Here is a 20,273-nt window from a genome sequence, read left to right as displayed (position 1 = left end):
TCTGTGTAAATTTCTAAGTGGCAAGAGAATTAAGATTTTGTTTTGTGCTGATACTGCATAGTTTGATATTTGTATCAAACTAAAGGGATTAGCAGCTGTCAGAATGATTAGTTATAATTCCAATGTATACCCTCCATTGTGCAATCGATATCGTGTCATTACCATTGTATTACTAAAGTGCATTTTCTTTTAATATCCAATTATATCATTTGGATCCCTTGCACTCTTATGTGTATTTATCATTTGATGATTGACACTTGTTAGCTTCTTGCCAATGGAAAGATGAAGAGATTACATCATTCACATTCAATTGTTAACTCCACAGAATATTTAATTGATTTTCACTTGAAAAAAAATTATGAAGATTAAACAATGTTCTTGATTAATCAATGAATACAAATCTATGTACATGTAAAATCATTGTTGAAAAGTAATTTTAGATACTAGTCAGTATCAAAGCTATTGTACACTTACTTACATGTATTGTCTTCGATAGTAAGAAAGTAGAAATTAAAATTAAGACATCTTATACAATAGTTGTTCTTCCGGCGAACCACACAATGTGGTTAATTGTCGCACTTAAGGCAAGATGGGCTCAAGTAGTAGCAGTACAATCATGGCAAAGAATAAAATACGATTTTCTCAAGTACCCCAGCTATGATCATACACATTTCCATGTTATAATAATACATATCATAGAGACGAAAACAAATGGTTTATAGATCTTGACCATGATCACACAAATAGGATTATATTACAATCAATGATTGAAAAATAACATCAATAAAAATCGTATACTGTAAAAGTAGAAGTATTCGCAGTACATTAATTTTCACGGATTTTGCGCTAAGATCGGCAAGCACAAATTTTAGAACTTGCAAAAATATAAGCACGACTTCTCATGCATGTTTTGAACAGGTTGAATTGCATGCAATGCAAATTAAAGAACCCACAAATATGTTGCGGGGCCGCTTAGCGGGAAAAAAAAATCATCACGCGAAAATAATGGCATTTACAGTACTCCTTTTAAATTTGACAAAACTGCCCCCCCCCCCAAAACAAAAGGACAAGGAATGGAGCAAAAGTGAATGAAAATCAAGTAAAAGCCAACAATGAGAGAGCGAGAGAGAACCCCCCCCCCCCCAAAAAAAAAAAAAAAAAAAAAGACAAGTGTGACTGGGTTTCCTATATTCCTTCGCCTTAAGGAAATGGATGGAAATATTCTTGAAATATAATGATGAAAACAAAAAGCCTATAATTACATGTTAACGACTATGATCTTTGATCTACATACTCCAAAATATAATCAGATAGTCTTCCTATGGTGATACACACTGTCACTTAAAGTATGAAGTTAATACCTCGGGCAAAAAATGCATCCTAACAAAAAAAATTATCAGTGTGATATTGATTAACTACAATTTTATTTAATGTAATTGATTGTAGTTACCATGCAGAGTCTAAATATAAATGAATAATACAACACAATAGACCTTTACATAAACAATCAAAATGTGTGTGGCATGGACATACACTTACAGTCACATTATCAAATGTTACATTTAATAATTATAATGAATGTAAATCGACTTGGTACACATTAGACATTTAAATGCTTCTTAAAATGTCAATCCAATCGTTTAATTCAAGGAACTATAAAGGCTTGAATTGTCAATTCTTCTGGTAATTCTACGATTGATGTTTTTTGGTATAGTTCTATTGAAATAGCGCCATATTGGATCGAGTGCGGTGAAGCTGAGACTTCCTGACGTAGTTAAGGTAGATGGCAAAGACTACTCCTCCCATAAGAAGACTGACTGTAGCAAAGATAATCATCTGAGACAGACCAGGGAGAGGAGCTCTGTCTACAAACACCTAGTAGAATACAAGAAACAAACTCAAATTACAACATGGAGAGTAGCAAAGCTAGATGGGAGGCGTGATATACAGCTATTAATGGGGGAGAGGGAGTTTTTATGTAAGAGGGTGGGTGTGAGAGGGGTCAATGTGAGAGAGGTTGGGTTCTAAGAGGGGTGTTTGTGGGTGGGGTAGTATGTCGGCTAGTATGTGAGAGGGGTCAATGTGAGAGAGGTTGGGTTCTAAGAGGGGTGTTTGTGGGTGGGGTAGTATGTCGGCTAGTGTGTAAGAGGGGTCGATGTGAGAGAGGTTGGGTTCTAAGAGGGGTGTTTGTGGGTGGGGTAGTATGTCGGCTAGTGTGTGAGAGGGGTCGATGTGAGAGAGGTTGGGTCTGTGTGTAAGGGGTGGTATGTGGATGTGTGACAGGGTGAGTTTTGTGTGTTAGAAGTGGATTTGTATGAAATAGGGTTGATGTGAGAGAGGGGTGTATGTGGATGTGAGAGATGGTGGATTGGTGTGTGGATTTGTGCGTAGGAAAACGCCAGCAACCGCGGACCACTCCATAGAAAACTACCTCAAACCGCGGACGTACCTGCAATGGGGGACCGTCCACGGTTGCGATACCGGTTCCGCCGTATCAAATTTACGACGTAGGGGGCGTTTGAATATTAGATGTCACAGCGTGTAGGCAACATCGACTGGATCAGTCCGATGTGTATCGCGAAATGTCACAGCGCCCCCTTTTGACTGCGCGGGAGAGGCGCTCGCTACCTGGATCATCCCATAGGAGGTACGTCCACGGTTTGATGTAGTTTTCTATGGAGTGGTCCGCGGATGCTGGTGATTACCTACGCACACACACACATACTTGTAGATGCCCTCGAATGAGGACCTATGAAATAACTCTCGCAAACATGGACTTTTTAAATTCCTTGTAAATGCCTTCAAACATGGACTCGTGAATAAGGCCGTCAAACATGGACTTGTTAAATTCCTTGTTAATTAGGCGTTTTAACATGAACGTATTAATAATCCCTTGTAAAGTCCTTTGAAAATGGACTTGATAACTTTAACCCAATGAAATGGACCTTTGACATTTATTATTTATACACATACTTATGTACCTCCGAATGTGGACGTACTAGTTTGGCTAGGAGGAATTAGACCACCCAGGGTGGTCATGACAGGTGGCTATCTCATCAACTCAGCTCTCGATCAATTAACATAAGAAAAAGAGGATCATGGGGGACCAATAGTCACCGATTAGGCATTGTATTCTATAAATGGGGAGCAAGTAGATACAAGTAGTACGATGGGGCTTTAAACGCCTTCAAGAATGGACTCAGTAAATAAACAGTACAAGCATGGACCTTTGACATTCCTTCTTATACATACCTTCAAACGTGGACTTGGTAAACTAGCATATTGAACGTGGACTTGGTAAACTAGCATATTGAACGTGGACTTGGTAAACTAGCATATTGAACGTGGACTTGGTAAACTAGCATATTGAACGTGGACGTTTGACATTAGATAACATACCGGTACTGTCAAATGTGGATTTTTTTAATTAATCCAGCAACTATGGACTGCTTACTATTTCCTTGTTGTTTATTGTACATGGTACCAGAACAAAAGCAAATTATTCAGAAATAACTATGTGAGCGTTATAGATGTGAAAATATATATTACTGGTATATACATTCTACTACGTTTGTCATGAAACCATTTCCGAACATATCATATTCTGCATGTTATACTACTCTACAACATAATGGACAACACGAAAGATTAAGGGTAGGCAACAATAATGGCAAATGCCATTTTTTAATCAAACAAAATATGCTTACGTTTTCATACACATAATCGTATGAAGTACATGGTCACAAGCTGGAGTACGTGATATAAAGCTATCAAACACAATGATCCAAGTAGGGAACCAAATGTCAAGTTCAAAAATTTTAAACAAATTACAAAAACATGTTTTAGTAAGAGAAAAAGTGACTTCCATAACAAACATACATATAGAACTCATAATACATGTATGGAATTTCAACACAATTAAAGTGTTCCTTTGACGTAGCGTAATAGATGCCAACGTCACAAATATGCTGTCACAATTAAGACTGTTTAACAGGTGCAATGAAAGATATAAAAAATTGTAGGTGACATACAATAAATCATGTACATCTTCATAATATTTCACAGGCTTCAAGGTCTGTGTGAATGGAAATTTATCTAGCATTACAAGAAATTCCTTTAAGAGCAAAATATCTTTAACAGGATTCAAGCTGAACACTAACTCGCTAGCAAATGGCTATAAAAGGCATATAACTATCGGTACAACTGAAATAATTAAGTGTGACCTCCGTTTAAAGCTGTAATTTGCATTTAGGACAATTCGTATTAATTTTCTATTTCTATTTTTTCTTGCCAAACTGCATGGATCTGATTTTGTGCGGCTGATTGACCGTTTGCAGCTATAAAACTCACCAAAGAAAATTTGTTTTCTGCCCCCAAGCCAAAACAGTCTGTCCCTGAAAGGTTCAATTTAAAGTTATATTTCAGATATCTCCATGAAAAGCATGGTCTTGCTGGGCGCTTGCAGCCCTGAGTTATTGCACTATATAGGCTTACATAGTTCTCCGTGATGGGTTATAAACTCGAAGGGTTTGATTCTTTTCTTTTTGTTAAATCCTATGAACACGATCCCAATAGTTCATGAAAATGTACCTATATTTACGGATGTGCACCCTGAACCTTAATGATACCAATGACAAGGTTCAATAGTAGTAGACCAGTATACATTAACTCATAACAAGTGAATACAATAGTTCATCACTAGGTGGGAGAAGAGGCCATCAATATGAATACATTTGTGGACTGGTGTATGGTTAAATGACAACAAATTACAAACCTTACAAATCACATACTCCTAATTTTCTTCTTCACAAAACACTTTTAAGGAACAACTGGAGTTTTTACATTGTTGTACTTATACAAAAGAACTTAAACTACCCATCAATGTACCACAGGTATAACTAGCTAAACTGCTCATTGGATAGCTAGTACGTAACAAGTAAATATTTCATTTGGTGGCCTCAAGAATTTCATACTGTTTTTTTAGACTCGAGATAGGTTGTGACTACAAGCCTTCAAAGTAATTGTCCATCAATAGAAACTTATAAATACAAATAACAAATATGCCTAACCATTTTTCAAAATATACTGTTAACACATAACCTTTTTTGTAAATACAAACATAACACTGACAGTGGCAGATTTAGGAGTGGGTTTGGCACCCCCCCCCCCCCCTCAGAAAAAATTGTGTTTTTCAATCTTGTCTGTGTGTGGTTACAAGAATATTTTGTGTGAGCCTGAATTACACCCTTGTTGTTGTTGAAAATGTAAGAACCTTTGTATTAAATTGTTAACCCCCCCCCCCAACCCCCACCCTAGCTAAGCAGGGTTAGGACTATACAGACAGAAACAAGTTTATTTGTTCCGTGTAAATCAGTCTGAATCTGTCACTGCCATTATATTTTTAGTAAAAAGAACTACATAACACATAACAATTTTAGCCCAAAATTCTAACGTTGAAAGTGCAATAACAAACTGTATGACTTGAGTCATAGAGCATATATTGAACTACAAAATAAATGTGGGATTCACACTTAAAAATTCAAGGAACCAACTGTTTCCTTTCATACTGAACTGAAAGATAACATATCTCTAACAATTTTAAAGTTATTCTAGACTTATAAAATAATCTCTTTTACTCAAAATTATGGCTTTTTTATCATTAAATATACCAATTACCAAGAGATCTAGATTAGATCTGTCAATCAGAGTGAAGTAATTTTGTTACTATCAAGTTGTTAGCATTTTATCTCACTCCACAACTGTAGTATAAAGGACGTCCATATTTGTTGTAATATTTCTAAAAGCCCCAGTGCATATGAGGACCTCTTTAACAAACTTAAGATGATTATTTTCATATATATAAACGTTATAATGCGTTGACATACAGGTACTGTACATGTTTATTCTTTGCCCCTAAATCCTGGTCAGCATACTGATAAAGCTGAAAACTAGTTTACTGATTAAAAAGAAATTAAACATAATATGATCCATGTGCTTTAAGTAATATAAAACGATACTTGTGACATAATTTATGTCTTTAAATTCCTTGCTCATACACAGTATACATACAGTCTTCATTTATACCATATTACATCTTTGAAATCTACAGTGCTTAAATCAATTGCATCAATTAAATGAGGTGAATTGCTATTAAACGCATTTATCTACACAAAATAATGTTGAAGTCGTACATATATTATGTGGAGAGGATTTATATAACTTTCATTAAAAACCAAATGATGAAACTGTTAGGGAACATTTGTTTCTTTCATACTGATCTAGAACAAATGAAACCATAATATATAAATTTAGATTTCAAGTGAAGAGCATGAAATATTCTATATACCTATAATTATTGCTTCTCTTATATGAAGTTTCCATCCATCACCCTTCATATAATGAATGGGCAAAGTCATGTCACCAAGTTGCTGAATTAACAGTTTTTCACTCGATAGCTTTTTACTTCAATAGAGCTACACTACATGAACTTCCATACCGACTGTAGATATTTTACATAAACAAAAGGAAATCTATTTGTTGGTGCAACATTTCTCGAAACCCAATTAAATGTGACTACACATTTTCAAAGTCTCAACTTTAAATAGAATCACAAAAGAAACAGGACATACAGACTACTTCCATAATATGAATCTTTCACGTATGAACTAAAGTAATCAATGAAATCAACTGAGGGTATCCCACATTTAACTAGTGACTGCATTATCTACTCCAAAAAAAATCAACAATAAATTTTGTCTTTAGGGTTTGATAAAATCTCATAATGCATACATGAGCAGCATTACAATACATTACACATTTCTCCTGTACATGTATATCATCAGTTCTGAACCTAAACCTTCATGTATGAACTTAACAAATCAATTCCAAAAGGGAGGAGGGAGAAGGGATCTTGCCGAATTTCAAGTCAGGCAACAAACATATCTTTTTTCTGTCTAACTTAAGTGCCCCAATTATTTTGCATATATGTACAAGCACACAATGATAACAAATCATTTGGCAACAGCCTGACACGATAAGTCCATTGCCACATCCCCTTCCCCTCCTCTTTTGGGAGAAATGTCACAATGTCTACAGGTATATATAATATGTATCATGATGAGCATTCATAAATGTACTTTACATCTTCAAGAATCCCATTACATCCTTCTTCCGAATCTGGTTTCGAACGAAATCTTTCACGTTGGTCCAAGATCGATCCCGAAAGGTTTGTGGCTCTGCATTGAAGAGTTTCAAAATATGTGCCTTTCCTGGTAGGGTACGTCTTAGGAGAAATGAGCCCAAATGGTCTGCGACAGTTGTCTTCTCTTTCAAAGTCCAGACTTTCCTGATTGGATGATTCTCAGAAGGACTTTTTGATTTCCCAGAGTAGGCACTACAGTCTGTTTACCAAGGAGAATATATATCTTTTAAACCTTCAATCAGAAAATATATTTCATTTTGAGACAAAACAGCACATATAGCCCTACGTCCATGCCTTTGGCTCCCAGATAGAATAGAGTGAAACTGTCTTGAAACATAAAACTAGAACTACATGTATACATTATTCAAGTGAAAATACCCAGTACCATTTTTTGGTGGAAAATAATATAACCCTACATGTTGTATTAACAGGAAATCTCTCTCTCTCTCTCTCTCTCTCTCTCTCTATATATATATATATATGTGTGAAGTATATGTGAAGAAAATATGCTTCGGTCGATTCATCAAGTACTGGGTGTTCTATTTTTGTTAGGACAAATAATGAAACGTTCAAATAGTGCAACTGCATTCTAACAATCATAATTCAATCAATTAAAGCAGCCCTGACTCAAAGAAACTATATGCACCACTGGCTTTCAGCTACTGACTAGGATTTGACTTTCTCTTGTTTAACATACCTTCTGTCCTCACAGTCACCAAAGGTGAATCATCAGACTGCACATCTTCACCCTCAGAATCTGACTCGGCATCAGTGATGTACTCTACAAAAAATCAAAAGAAATATTTATAATTAGCATAAGTAATGTTATATCAGGCCCTTAACAGTGTTTTTATGTGTATACAAATATTCTGAAAAAGTATTTTTCTACATGAAAGGAATTAGCCTCATAGAATTATTTAGGACAAACTAACAACAGGAATGAAATTCATGCATGTCTTATATATAATTAATTTATAGTTTCAGTAATAAACATTTTAATTCATTATGAACACAACATGGTTCGACATGATTACAATGCTTAGTTCACGCCAGATGCATGCAGATTTCTCTCTCTTTCAATCTTTTGGACATCTATCAAACAGTCTTGCACAAAATCGCCAATTATGCACCCCCCACAAAAAATCTTAATTATTCATCTACTTTTTTTCTTTGTTAAGGTTCCTACGGTTCTGTATCCCTTTTTATAAAGATATATTGAATATGAAAAAGAAAATCAAATTTATTAGTTTGAAATTGCTGGAATATACATGTTTATGTTCAATACATTGTTGTTGTGTTTTTTGTGTTACTTTGATTGCTTCTATTATGTACATGTATTCATTAAGGACACCATGGAAGAACAGCGGTATTATATTGATACACAGCTGGAATGGGCCATCCGCCATATTTTTTATTCAATTTACACTATGTATTATGTATTATTGATTTATGAAAATAAAAGCAAACAAAATCTGCACGTTTTTCTACTCTAGTCGTTCTTTGCAGTTTGCATGAAGAATTCAAAAGAAAATATTATGCACTTTACCTTCACTGGGATCCAACTGCACTTCCTCTAGTCCTTTATTGGCAAGACCTTCAAGATCTCCCCTCTCCATCTTCAGAAGAACTTTTGAAACCTTCGCCAGTTGCACTGTTGAATCTGGGAGTCTATAGTATTCCCGATGCGTTCTGATGTCATGCCCAAGGAAATTAGCTAAGACATCTAGCTCATTTTCCTTTAAATTCATAATCTGGGCTACAGTGGCAATTTGCTTTCTCAGATGTGTTGCTCTGAGATGTTCTGGATGTTCAGCATTACATTTGGTGGAATGGACACGGATAGCATCGCATGCTCTCCGGTGCCCTTCCCCTGATCCAGCAAACACATATGTGTTGCTCTCCTCGATGCCAGCCTCACATCTCCTCTCTTTCAACAAGTCCATTGCCCTCTTCATTGTCGTTGTCAAAAGTACAGGCACCGTCCTCAAACGTTTTCCAACGATTTCGACTCTCCATAGAACTCGACAAAGTGCTCTCTCCCACTTGCTGAGAGCACCATCAATTATACCACCTTCTCCTTGCGAGCAATTTTCATAATCTTGCATGGTCATTTTTGAGACCTCTCCAGGTCTTTTCCTGTTAAAGACAACAATATGTGCCAGCAGTACTTCAGAAAGATTATGCCATTCATGTGCAATTCTGTTGGTGTTGCTCTCTTTCTCAAGCCCATTCAATTTTGCATGCATTTCTCCCTTGAGATGTTTCGCAAATTTGACTACATCTTCGGTAAGTGGCAACAACTTTGGGTTATTTCTTCTTCCTTCTTGAAGACTTCTTAGTGCATGGTGAGTTACATAGCTCCCCCATTGAAGGTCATACAGGGTCAAGAATGCCTTGCAACTTTTCTTGATGGCAGAGTTCTGCGTCATAATGGCTTTTCCTTGTAGAATCTCGCAACAAGTCTTCAGACCGTGTCCGATCTTTAATGCAAGACTGGGGGTTTTGTAGACATTGTTTTCAGCACAAAATCCTGCAGCCAGTTTTGTAGCAGACGTCACTGCAACAAACTTCTCAGGACGTATGAGACTTGCAAGATCGACATTGGTCTCCCCTGTCATTGATCTGTACTCGAGGACCATTCTTCCTAGCTCCCTTGACCGTTGCCTGATATAGTTCTCTTGGTCTCTGCTATGTCCATGTTTCATGGTTAACTTCTCAGCAAATTTAGTTATTAGGTCATCCGACCTGACCACAGCGGCTATATTGTCATCGATCATGTTCGACAGGATTTCAATGGTTCTCGTATCCACCCCAGGAGTATTTGGTAGCAGCATTTTGGCAGCACGCACTTTTCCTCGTTTCTTTGTTTTCCCAGATGGTATACTATCAAGTATCTGGCTGCACTTGTGTTTCCACAATTCTGTCTTCGTGATAAAACCATAACAGTTTGAGCAGGGAACGTAATCTGATGGATCTGACTTGTCTGCTGGCCTATGAACAACAATGAGTTCTCCAACTCCCTTCTTCAGGACAGAGATATTGTGTAGGTAGTTTCCATAATTGCGCATTAGTGTCAATTGCCTCACTTTATCCTTTTGGTCTTCACTAGAAAGCCATTTCTGCACCTGTGGTTCGTTTCTGTGTTTGGGAGTTTGTAAATGGCGAGGTAATTTCTTCTGAGGTTCCATGCAGAAAGGACAATATTGGACTTTATCCCAGCTTTTGCTTCTTCCATTTGCTGTGGCATTCACTTGTATCCCTGAAGACCTACTGCAGGCATGCAATACTGCTTTTGAGGTGCTGTCTACATGATTCTCACTGGTTGATGCTTCATCTTCATGAGTGGGTAGACAACCACGATGAATATTAAAAGATCCAGGGATAGGAATGACAGGACTCATCTCCCTTTCCCCAACATCATCATCAGATTCCGGTATGTAATCCGGGTCAGAATCATCTGTTAGATCTGTAGTAGTTTCCGACAGGTCTGACACCTCTGACATGGCCTGAAAAAAAAACAGTAAGAGAAACTGAAATTAGAGTCCATATAGAAAGCAAACATCAAATATCTCCTGCTGAATTGGTCAAATGTAAGTACACTATTAAGGCAAATTATGTTTTATAGGTCCCCTGACATGCATGTTTACTTCTATGCTGGGTCTGCACGATAGATCAACAAACCATTAACTGTTTTATCTTAATGTGTATTATGTATGTTTTTAAAGATTTTTTGTGTGCATTTTTCTAGACCCTAATTGTTAAAGTCCCACCCTGCAAAATCCTCAAGATCAAACTGTGCCTATTGTGACTGTTTTCTGCCAGCTTAGATAAAAGAGTACAATATTATACACCAATAATACCATAGGTGCATCATCAACTGGTTCTTGAGATAATGTGATCACAAGCTATTTTTGCATACATAATGAGCCCTGTGACCTTTGACCTTGTGACCCCAAAATATAATCAGTTATTGATTTTGCGAGATACATACATTGATTTTGCAAGATACATACATGAATTAAGTTTGGCGGGAACCCATCAATCGGTTCTCGAGATAATGCGATCACAAGCTTTGTATGCATACATAATGAGCCCTGTGACCTGTGACCTTGTGACCCCAAAATCTAATCAGTTAATTGGCTTTGCAAGATACATACATGACCCAAGTTTGGAGAAAATCCATCAATCGGTTCTTGAGATAACGCGATCATGAGAACGGACGTACAGACGGGCGGACAGACGGACAACCCAAAAACATAACGCCTCCGAAAACAGTTATTAATGCATTGATCTATAAACCTATTAATCACCACACCCAAAATAAAGGGGTTTGATTTTCCTCAAACAACACATGTGTTGGCCGGTGTACTGGTGAAAAAAAACCTCCAAGTATGGACTTGCTGAATTAATACGACAAACATGGACTTAGCTATTTAAAACTGTTAAATTTCAATTGGTGTGATTTAAAACCTTCAAATGTGGACTTGCTAATTTAAGCAAACAAACACGGACTTTCACATTACTGAATATTTATTACTGTATACAATTGCTAATTATGGTAGAGAATGTATTTGTAGTGTATAGGCAAGTAAATATTTGCCCTAAGTATGTTTACATCATTGCCCACATGCAAGGAAATTTATTAAAAACATTCTTCTTAATTAACAAAACATTTTAGAAATACATACATCTAGGCCTTCTGGTCCCTCTTCACTTCCATCTATGACACCTGGGGAATCCAAGTCCGGGTTATAGCAGGCATCAACCTGGCTGCAAGACATGCTGTTACTCAGGGAGTGTACCTCTTGCCTAGCTGTCCCATTATCATCGGATGTTGGTGTGCCACCCTCTTGAGAGTGGGGTAGTAGTTGACTGGTGGATGGTGTTCCTTGGATAGGACACTGGTGAGAGCTTTGGTTGCTGATGTTGTTCATGATTGGTTGTGATGCTGGCTTGGATGTTGCATCTGGCATATGGGGCAGCTTATTGGTGGTAGTGGAGGTGACAATGTCCATGCTGTTGGGTGTCGGCAGCTTGTTTATAGGCGTTTCCTGCATGTTACTGGAGGTGTGCTCCACAATTGGTGTGTGCAATTGGGTCTGAAATTTAAATTAATATTTGAGTTGAGTTTCTGATACACTCTGAAGTAAAACATTTATTGTGACAACTATATAACATTTTGTCTTAAGGCTGCTGCATGCCGAAAACCTATATGAAACATATGAAAAGCATTAATGGCTATATCGCAATATCATCAGCATACCTGCAGTACTCCAGATTTTGTACATGTATGGTGAAAGCCTAAAATCATCAAGAATAATTGGCACAATAGTTTTTTATTTCCTTATAGCCCCAGAAAAGTTAACAAATTTCCAATGGTCCACCTAATTTTATTTCAAACAACACATTTGTTTGTGTACTGGTAAAAAAAAACCTTCAAGTATGGACTTGCTAAATTAATACGACAAACATGGACTCATTTACATGTATTCTAAACTGTTAAATTTCAATTAGTGTGATTTAAAATCTTCAAATATGGACTTGCTAATTTAAGTAAACAAACATGGACTTTCACATTCCTGGGTATTTATTACTGTATCAATATTGCTCATTATGGTAAAGAATGTATTTGTAGTGTATAGGCAAGTAAATATTTGCCCTAAGTATGTTTACATCATTGCCCACATGCAAGGAAATTTATTAAAAACATTCTTCTTAATTAACAAAACATTTTAGAAATACATACATCTAGGCCTTCTGGTCCCTCTTCACTTCCATCTATGACACCTGGGGAATCTAAGTCCGGGTTATAGCAGGCATCAACCTGGCTGCAAGACATGCTGTTACTCAGGGAGTATACCTCTTGCCTAGCTGTCCCATTATCATCGGATGTTGGTGTGTCACCCTCTTGAGAGTGGGGTAGTAGTTGACTGGTGGATGGTGTTCCTTGGATAGGACACTGGTGAGAGCTTTGGTTGCTGATGTTGTTCATGATTGGTTGTGATGCTGGCTTAGATGTTGCATCTGGCATATAGGGCAGCTTATTGGTGGTAGTAGAGGTGACAATGTCCATGCTGTGGGGTGTCGGCAGCTTCTTGCTAGGCGTTTCCTGCACGTTGATGTTAGTGTGTGGCATGACGTTTGGTGTGGGAGGCTGCAATTTAAATCAATACATGAGTCTGATTTTGGATACACTATGAAGCAAATGTTTATCATGAGAGCGATGTGACGTTTTCTGTATAGTTGTTTGTATATTCCATTATATCATTATTTGCAAAATCTCAATATCGTATAAGAAAAATTATAGTGCTGGAGAATATACAGTCACCTAAAGCGTACATTTAAATTATCGACTCTAGAGTTGTATGATATTATTGACATAAATATATGAATACCACTTGTACAAAGTAATTATATAATATTCTTTTTCATCATCTTTTTTTGAAAGTTTTTGAAGTGCTCTCCTTAAAAGGCCCAAGGATTGATAGAGTATAGGGCAGCGTGGAATAAGGGCATCAAGGAAAACTAATGTCCAACATTGTGCGATAGTAAATGGAAATAACAATAATGATGGAGGTGGTAAATTAGCTTTTGCAAAAACTGTATAATGTTCATATTTCACCAGTAAATACAAAATAAAACAAAGTGTAATATCGTACCTGCCGCCATGGCAAATCCTTAGTGCCGTAATCATATCGTATTTCCTCCCCCACCTGAATATCGTCACATGCAAACAGACACAGGTGTGGACTTGAGTCATGCAGGATGATTTTCTTCATTACAGAATTTGGTGCCTTATGATCATCATTAATCCAACGGCCTAACCCCGCCTCTGGATCAGATGCATCAATGCTGCAGTCGCAAGATAAATGAAAAAAGATTGCATGCTTAGAGGTAGCATGAAACTATACTGAACAAAATACAGCTCAAATAGACCTGTGTACAAATGTTAGAGTTAAGGCTCATATTTCAAAATAAAAGTTATAACTAATACATACCAGTATTTTTGTTGTTGTAAATATTTGCAAGCCCTGGCATTTCCAGCCCTAATTGGCAAGTACAATTAATGAAGAATGGCATGAAATTTATAAGTGACCTATTTTATCAATAGAACGTCGGAATTTTACGATGAGAGGGGGAAATGAAAAGATTTTTGGTTGATCGATACAAAACTATGACCCCCACTATTTTCAGTACCAGGGTGATTCTTTTGCCCAAATTTGAACCCTCTTCTGAAAAGACTTGAGAATAACATACAAAATGCAAGTAAATCATTATTCCACCAAATTATAGCTACATATTACCCTTCGTGATCACATGCATGGTCTAGCTCATATTCATCATTGCAGAAAAGGTTTTAAATACTTTGATAAGGCACACAGGCCACACCTATTCCATCATATCTTCTTAAAAAAAACTCTACAAATGTTTATGGTATCATTGCAGAAATCATGAACACAAATAATTCAAGTCACTATAATTGATCTGAAATATAAATAGCAGCATACAGTATGGTAACAAATTGATGAAATAACATAGTTGTAGTTTTCTTTATTTTCATTTTTCTTGAAACAGAAATTAAAGAAACCTTTACTAACCTGTAGTTCACACCTGTATGAAGAAAATGAAATGTGTAGTCATTGTCTTCATCTGCATCTAATGTCTCACTGAAAATCCCTCTGTATTCTAGAAGAAAATCACCTTTCTGGAAGTGTTTGCATGTGAATAGTCCATGACCTGAAGTGGAGTACACATGATATTTTATATTCTAAAGCTTACAAAAATATTCCTTACAATAGTCTGGAAAGTTCGGCTTCGTAAGGCATTAGCTGTTAAAATGGTTCAACAAAGTTTTATGAATTAAATGCGTAATTTGGGTGGCATAAGCATTCCACATAAAGCCATCTATGCCCTCTTATATCCACTACATTTGTCTTCACTCTGCTGCTCTGAAGTTTAAATCTACTAACTTATGAACCATAATTTTGTGAAATCAAAGCTTTGCATTTAATAATTGTACTGGCTTATAATTAATTGCAATTAAGGTACATGTACATGTATCACAAATAGTTAAAACTGTTATAGAAATCGTTCCAATCTACTTTATCCCAGCTCCAAATTACAGTTAATTCGTTGATCACTTGTAATACATGTACGTATATATGCATGTCTAATAAAAATAAAATCGTCTCTGGGAGTTAATGCAATCAAATATTTTGATTTCACCCACCTATTGTCTCATTCACAAACTTTATTTCAAAGCCATCTGGGTCTTTTTCAGCCCTGCACCATTTCTCTACCTGTTGATGCGGTGCAACACGGCGGCGTCTGGTTGTCATCTAATGATAAAAAGAAGACAAGAGAAGGTGATGCATGTAAATCATAAGTTGGGTCTGGTCTAAGGACCATTCGCAATTTTCATGACTATCTTTCCTTGATATTCTTTCTTGCATGTAGGCCTAAGTCATATATCTAGCCCGTGACAGTTATACTGTGGAAGCAGGATTGCTCTGCTAATTCTAACCAGCCAGCTTGCATGCATGGACTTATGACAGACCTTGCAAAGAGTTCAGATGCTCTTTTGATGACCAGAATGAGATCCAAATCCTAACTGGGATTACCTTTAATTTAGTTTGTTACTGTCAACAAAAGGAACATAAAATACATGTACAAGAAGTATTTTACAAGCTTTAATTTGTAAATTAATATTTTGTAATGATTTTGTACATATAAATCTAGGAAATGTTCTTAAATCACATTGTAGTGTCCTCTATTCTTCTTCACAAACTAGTCAATAAAAATGTGTACATGATGTGAATGCAGAAACTTAATGAGGTATGTAATATTGCAATTACTGTCCAAATGACGATAACTTCATTAACTTAATAGCTCACCTCAACATATTTCTTTTGGAGAGAAGAAAATGGATAGCTAGTATAGCAGGGATAGAAACATTACGTTCAGAACATGCATACACAGACAAAGAAGATGAAGACAAACATTTAAAGAAAAAGATACGATACGACCATGATAATGTAAAGAAAACAAAGAATGATCAAGAGATGGAGAAAAAAGAAGACAAAGCACTGACAAGACAATCCATGTAGTGGATCATCATTTGCAGAAGAAGAAGCATGCAGGGGCAGAGAAGATGGAGGATGACAGGGATGAAAAGATGGAGGATGACAGGGATGAAAAGATGGAGTAGGGCAAAGACCAATGCTGGGGAGAGCAGAAGAAGGCAGATCAGAGATAGAAAGTTCAAGAAGTGAGGGCAGTGACTGAGTAGACTGATGAAGAGATGGATCGGAAGGTTTTGAACTGCTTGATGTAAAAGACGGAATAGAAGACAACGAAGAAGAACGAGAAGGAGGAGGAGGAGGGGGAGGAAGATCATCCATAGTCATTGTTTTAGCTGTGGAAAATAAAGAGGGTGAAAATTTGAAAAAAAAACAATAAAAACCTAAATTTGACTGTTATGATTTAGGGTTGATTCTAAAGTTAAATAAATGCTTAAGACTAGTATTAAGTTAAGCCAAACAAACTCTAAACAACAAAAACTAGACTAGGTTTAGAGATCTATCTCAACCTTTTCTAGTGATTGTTAGGTGGGCATCAAATATCGTGCAGTCTTTCGCTTCAATAAGGATCTAGATTCTACTGGTCTATAAGTAATGTTCCTTCTAAGCTCTTACATCTGTAAAAGTTCATTTTTCATCATTGTCAGATTGAAGATAAACACACTGCAGATATCAGAGTGGTGTGCAACGTAGTCAATAATGCTAATGGCGAAAACAGACTTCAATTCAAATGCAGAAATTAATAATAATAATAATAATAATAGTTTGTCCTTATATAGCGCATTTCAGGACCACAGGCTCTCTCAATGTGCTTTACAGATATATATTAATACCCGGGTCACACTTTGTATGCATATTCTCCGCTCCCTGGGGAGCATTCCAGCCAGTCGCCATTTTACAAGCGCCACTTGCTAATCAAACCACATTAACTTTTGCATCCTACTGGGTACTCATTTAACACCTGGGTGGAGAGTGGCAAATGTAGATCAATGTCTTGCCAAAGGACATTAGTGCCGCGGCAGGACTTGAACCGCGGACCTTGTGATCCACAGCCCGGTGACATATTCACTCGACCAAGACACCTCAAATTAATGTAGAGGTCTAGCTGGTAAAGATGAAAAATAAAGAGCCTATATCTGAGGTGAGGGGGATCTATTATTACAGGTTTAGATCGATCTAGATCATGTTTATTTTTTTATCTCACTGGATCATTATCAGTTCAATTCATAGTCGGATAGAAATGTGTCTAGTCTAACTTTAACTAACGTACTGGTACGTGTCAAGACGTTATTGCCTAAGAAAAGTTAGATTCAATCCAATTTAGATATGATTATGAACACCTTTTTTACTTATTTTTCAGTCAGTTTCTCCAATTTATACAGTTACAGTGCATATTAAAAAAAAAGCCGATTATACTCCCATTCAAATCAATTCCAGACTAAGTAGATCTCGACTCAATCTACTTTAGATATGAACACCCTTTTTTACTCATTTTTCAGTCAGTTTCTCCAATTTATACAGTTACAGTGCATATAAACAAAAGCCGATTATAGTCTACTCCCATTCAAATCAATTCCTGACTAAATAGATCTAGATCTCGACTCAATCTACTTTAGATATGAACACCCTTTTTTACTCATTTTTCAGTCAGTTTCTCTAATACAGTAACAGTGCATTTTAAAAAAAAGGCTGATTATACTCCCATTCAAATCAATTGCTCTTTTGCATGCATACAAAAGATAGAAGAAAACCGTGGACGTCCACCTTTCCCGGGCGTCCATGGTTAGAAGGTATGTATTCCTGCAAAAGTCCACGTTCGCAAAGAGGCCTACTTAAAATCATATTGCTGATTTTATTTCCCCTCTTCTTTTAATTTGGCGCAAGCCATTTTTGGCACTATGGACAAAAAAGGTCAATGTTAATTCAAGCGAGAAGAAATATTTGTTATTTTAGTGGCATTTTATAGAAAAAAACTAGGTTTTACTCTATGGCTAGGTCTCGAGCACGTTTAAAAATGCCCTTCCTAGACTATTTTGAAAAGTAATTTTGACAGATTTGTCAAAAGTGTTACGTTTTTTTAAATACGTACTGTATTGTCCCAGATTTAGACCTAGCTCTATACTTTTCTTCCATCAAATATATAATTTTACTTACTTTAATTAAAGATATTTGTTGACCATCCGTTTCGGCATCGCCATCAATCAGCATGCAGCTAGCGACTCGAAATGTTACTTGTAGAAGACGGGCACCGCGCCGTTAAGCCGCGGGGCGCGTCCCGTGCAGCTCAGGCCAGAGTACCCGGAAGTCCGACGTCCCCGTCAAGACCTCGCTAACGCGCGTTATCTGAAATCACAAGGTAAAACAGGGACTCCCCTAAACTGATCCAAAGCTGGCAGCAGACGGAAATGAAATCCGCCGATCGAGTAATTTTGTCCCACCGATCATTAATCCTAGTCGGTCGTAATGATATGCACACCGGTGTATCAGATTTGTTAACGGTTATCGTGGACCTAGCTCCAATCGAGTCTCCTATTTGATATGGTACTTGTTTAGCCGTAAAAAGTCATATTAAAGATAAAAGAGAACCGTGGACGTCCACCTTCGCCGGGCGTCCATGGTTAGAAGGTGTGTATTCCTACAAAGGTCCACGTTCGCGGCCATTTACAAACGCACACACACACAAGTACTAAACTTGGTCCACGGTTGATGCTATTTCCCTGTAGTGGTGTGTAAGGGGGGGGGGGGGTGGGTATGTGTGTGAAAGTGGATGGATGCGTGTTAAAGGGTGGGTTTGTGTGTAATGGGTAGTTTGTGGGTGTGAGAGAGGGTGGATTTGTGTGTAAGAGGGGTGGATGTGAGAGAGGGTGGGTATGTGTGTGTAAGAGGGTGGTGTAAAAATGGGTTTGTGTGTAAGAGGGGTGAATGTGAGAGGGTTGATGTGAAAGAGGAAGTATGTGGGTGTTTTTGTGTGTAAGAGGGGTGGATGTGGGAGAGGGTGGGTATGTGTGTGGATGTGAAAGAGGATGTAAGAGAGAGTGGGTTTGTGTGAAATAGGGTGGAGAGAGGGTGGGTTAGAGGGTGGATTTGTGTGTAAAGGGGTGATGTGAAAGTGGGTTTGTGTATAAAAGGGTTGGATGTGTGTTAGAGGGTGGGTTTCTGTGAAACGGGTAATATGTGGGTGTGTGAGAGTGTTAGAGGGTGTTTTTGCGTAGGAAAACGCCAGCAACCGCGGACCACTCCATAGAAAACTACCTCAAACCGCGGACGTACCTGCAATGGGGGAGCGTCCACGGTTGCGATACCGGTTCTGCTGTATCAAATTTACGACGTAGGGGGCGTTTGAATATTAGATGTCACAGCGTGTAGGCAACATCGACTGGATCAGTCCGATGCGTATCGTGAAATGTCACAGCGCCCCCTTTTGACTGCGCGGGAGAGGCGCTCGCTACCTGGATCATCCCATAGGAGGTACGTCCGCGGTTTGATGTAGTTTTCTATGGAGTGGTCCGCGGTTGCTGGTGATTACCTACGCACACACACACACACAAGTACTAAACTTGGTCCACGGTTGACAGCATTTCCCTGTAGTGGTGTGTGTTACAGGGTGTGTTTGTGTGAAACGGGTAGTATGTTGGTGTGTGAGAGTGTTAGAGGGTGTTTTTGTGTGCAAGAGGGGTGAATGCAAGAGAGAGTGGGTCTGTGTGAAATAGGGTGGAGGTTGGTTTTGTGTAAGAGGGGTCGATGTGAGTTAGGGGTAGTTTGTAGGTGTGAGAGAGGGTGGGTGAGTGTTAAGAGGGGTGGATGTGAAAGAAGTTGGGCTCATAGAGGGTTGTATGATGATGTGAGGGAGAGTGGGTCTGTGTGTAAGGGGTAGTATGTGGGTGTGAGAAGGGTGGATGCATGTGTAAGAGGGTGGAAGAGGGTGGGTTTGTGTGTAATAGGGTTGACAAAGGGTGGCTTTGTGTGTTAGAAGGTGTAGGTGGGTTGAGGTG

The 20,273-nt window shown here is 37.8% G+C and overlaps 2 protein-coding genes across 2 annotated transcripts in view; both read right to left on the bottom strand.

The window, feature by feature from the left end:
* Nucleotides 1-1,159: 1,159 nt before the first annotated feature.
* Nucleotides 1,160-20,273, bottom strand: part of LOC105445349 (cation channel sperm-associated protein subunit beta-like) — a 60,044-nt gene continuing 40,930 nt past the window's right edge. Inside the window, exon 14 of the mRNA XM_030997933.1 lies at nt 1,160-1,875. Within this exon, the coding sequence (XP_030853793.1) occupies nt 1,717-1,875 (159 nt within the window). The 3' untranslated portion in view covers nt 1,160-1,716. The remainder of the gene's footprint in view (nt 1,876-20,273) is intronic.
* Nucleotides 6,023-18,960, bottom strand: LOC115929129. Its single transcript, XM_030997389.1, has 9 exons — nt 18,436-18,960; nt 15,432-15,540; nt 14,800-14,812; nt 13,861-14,053; nt 12,948-13,355; nt 11,890-12,300; nt 8,748-10,707; nt 7,899-7,982; nt 6,023-7,400 (listed from the first exon to the last, which is right to left on the bottom strand). The coding sequence occupies exons 1-9, from the start codon at nt 18,487-18,489 to the stop codon at nt 7,138-7,140; spliced, it is 3,495 nt and encodes a 1,164-aa protein (XP_030853249.1). The 5' UTR covers nt 18,490-18,960; the 3' UTR covers nt 6,023-7,137.

This window comes from Strongylocentrotus purpuratus, unplaced genomic scaffold (genome assembly GCF_000002235.5).
Source record: "Strongylocentrotus purpuratus isolate Spur 01 unplaced genomic scaffold, Spur_5.0 spur5_scaffold_4, whole genome shotgun sequence".
Taxonomy (NCBI): Eukaryota; Metazoa; Echinodermata; class Echinoidea; order Camarodonta; family Strongylocentrotidae; genus Strongylocentrotus; species Strongylocentrotus purpuratus.
Note: the sequence above shows the minus strand (reverse complement) of the source record. Positions and strands in the feature narration are given on the sequence as shown.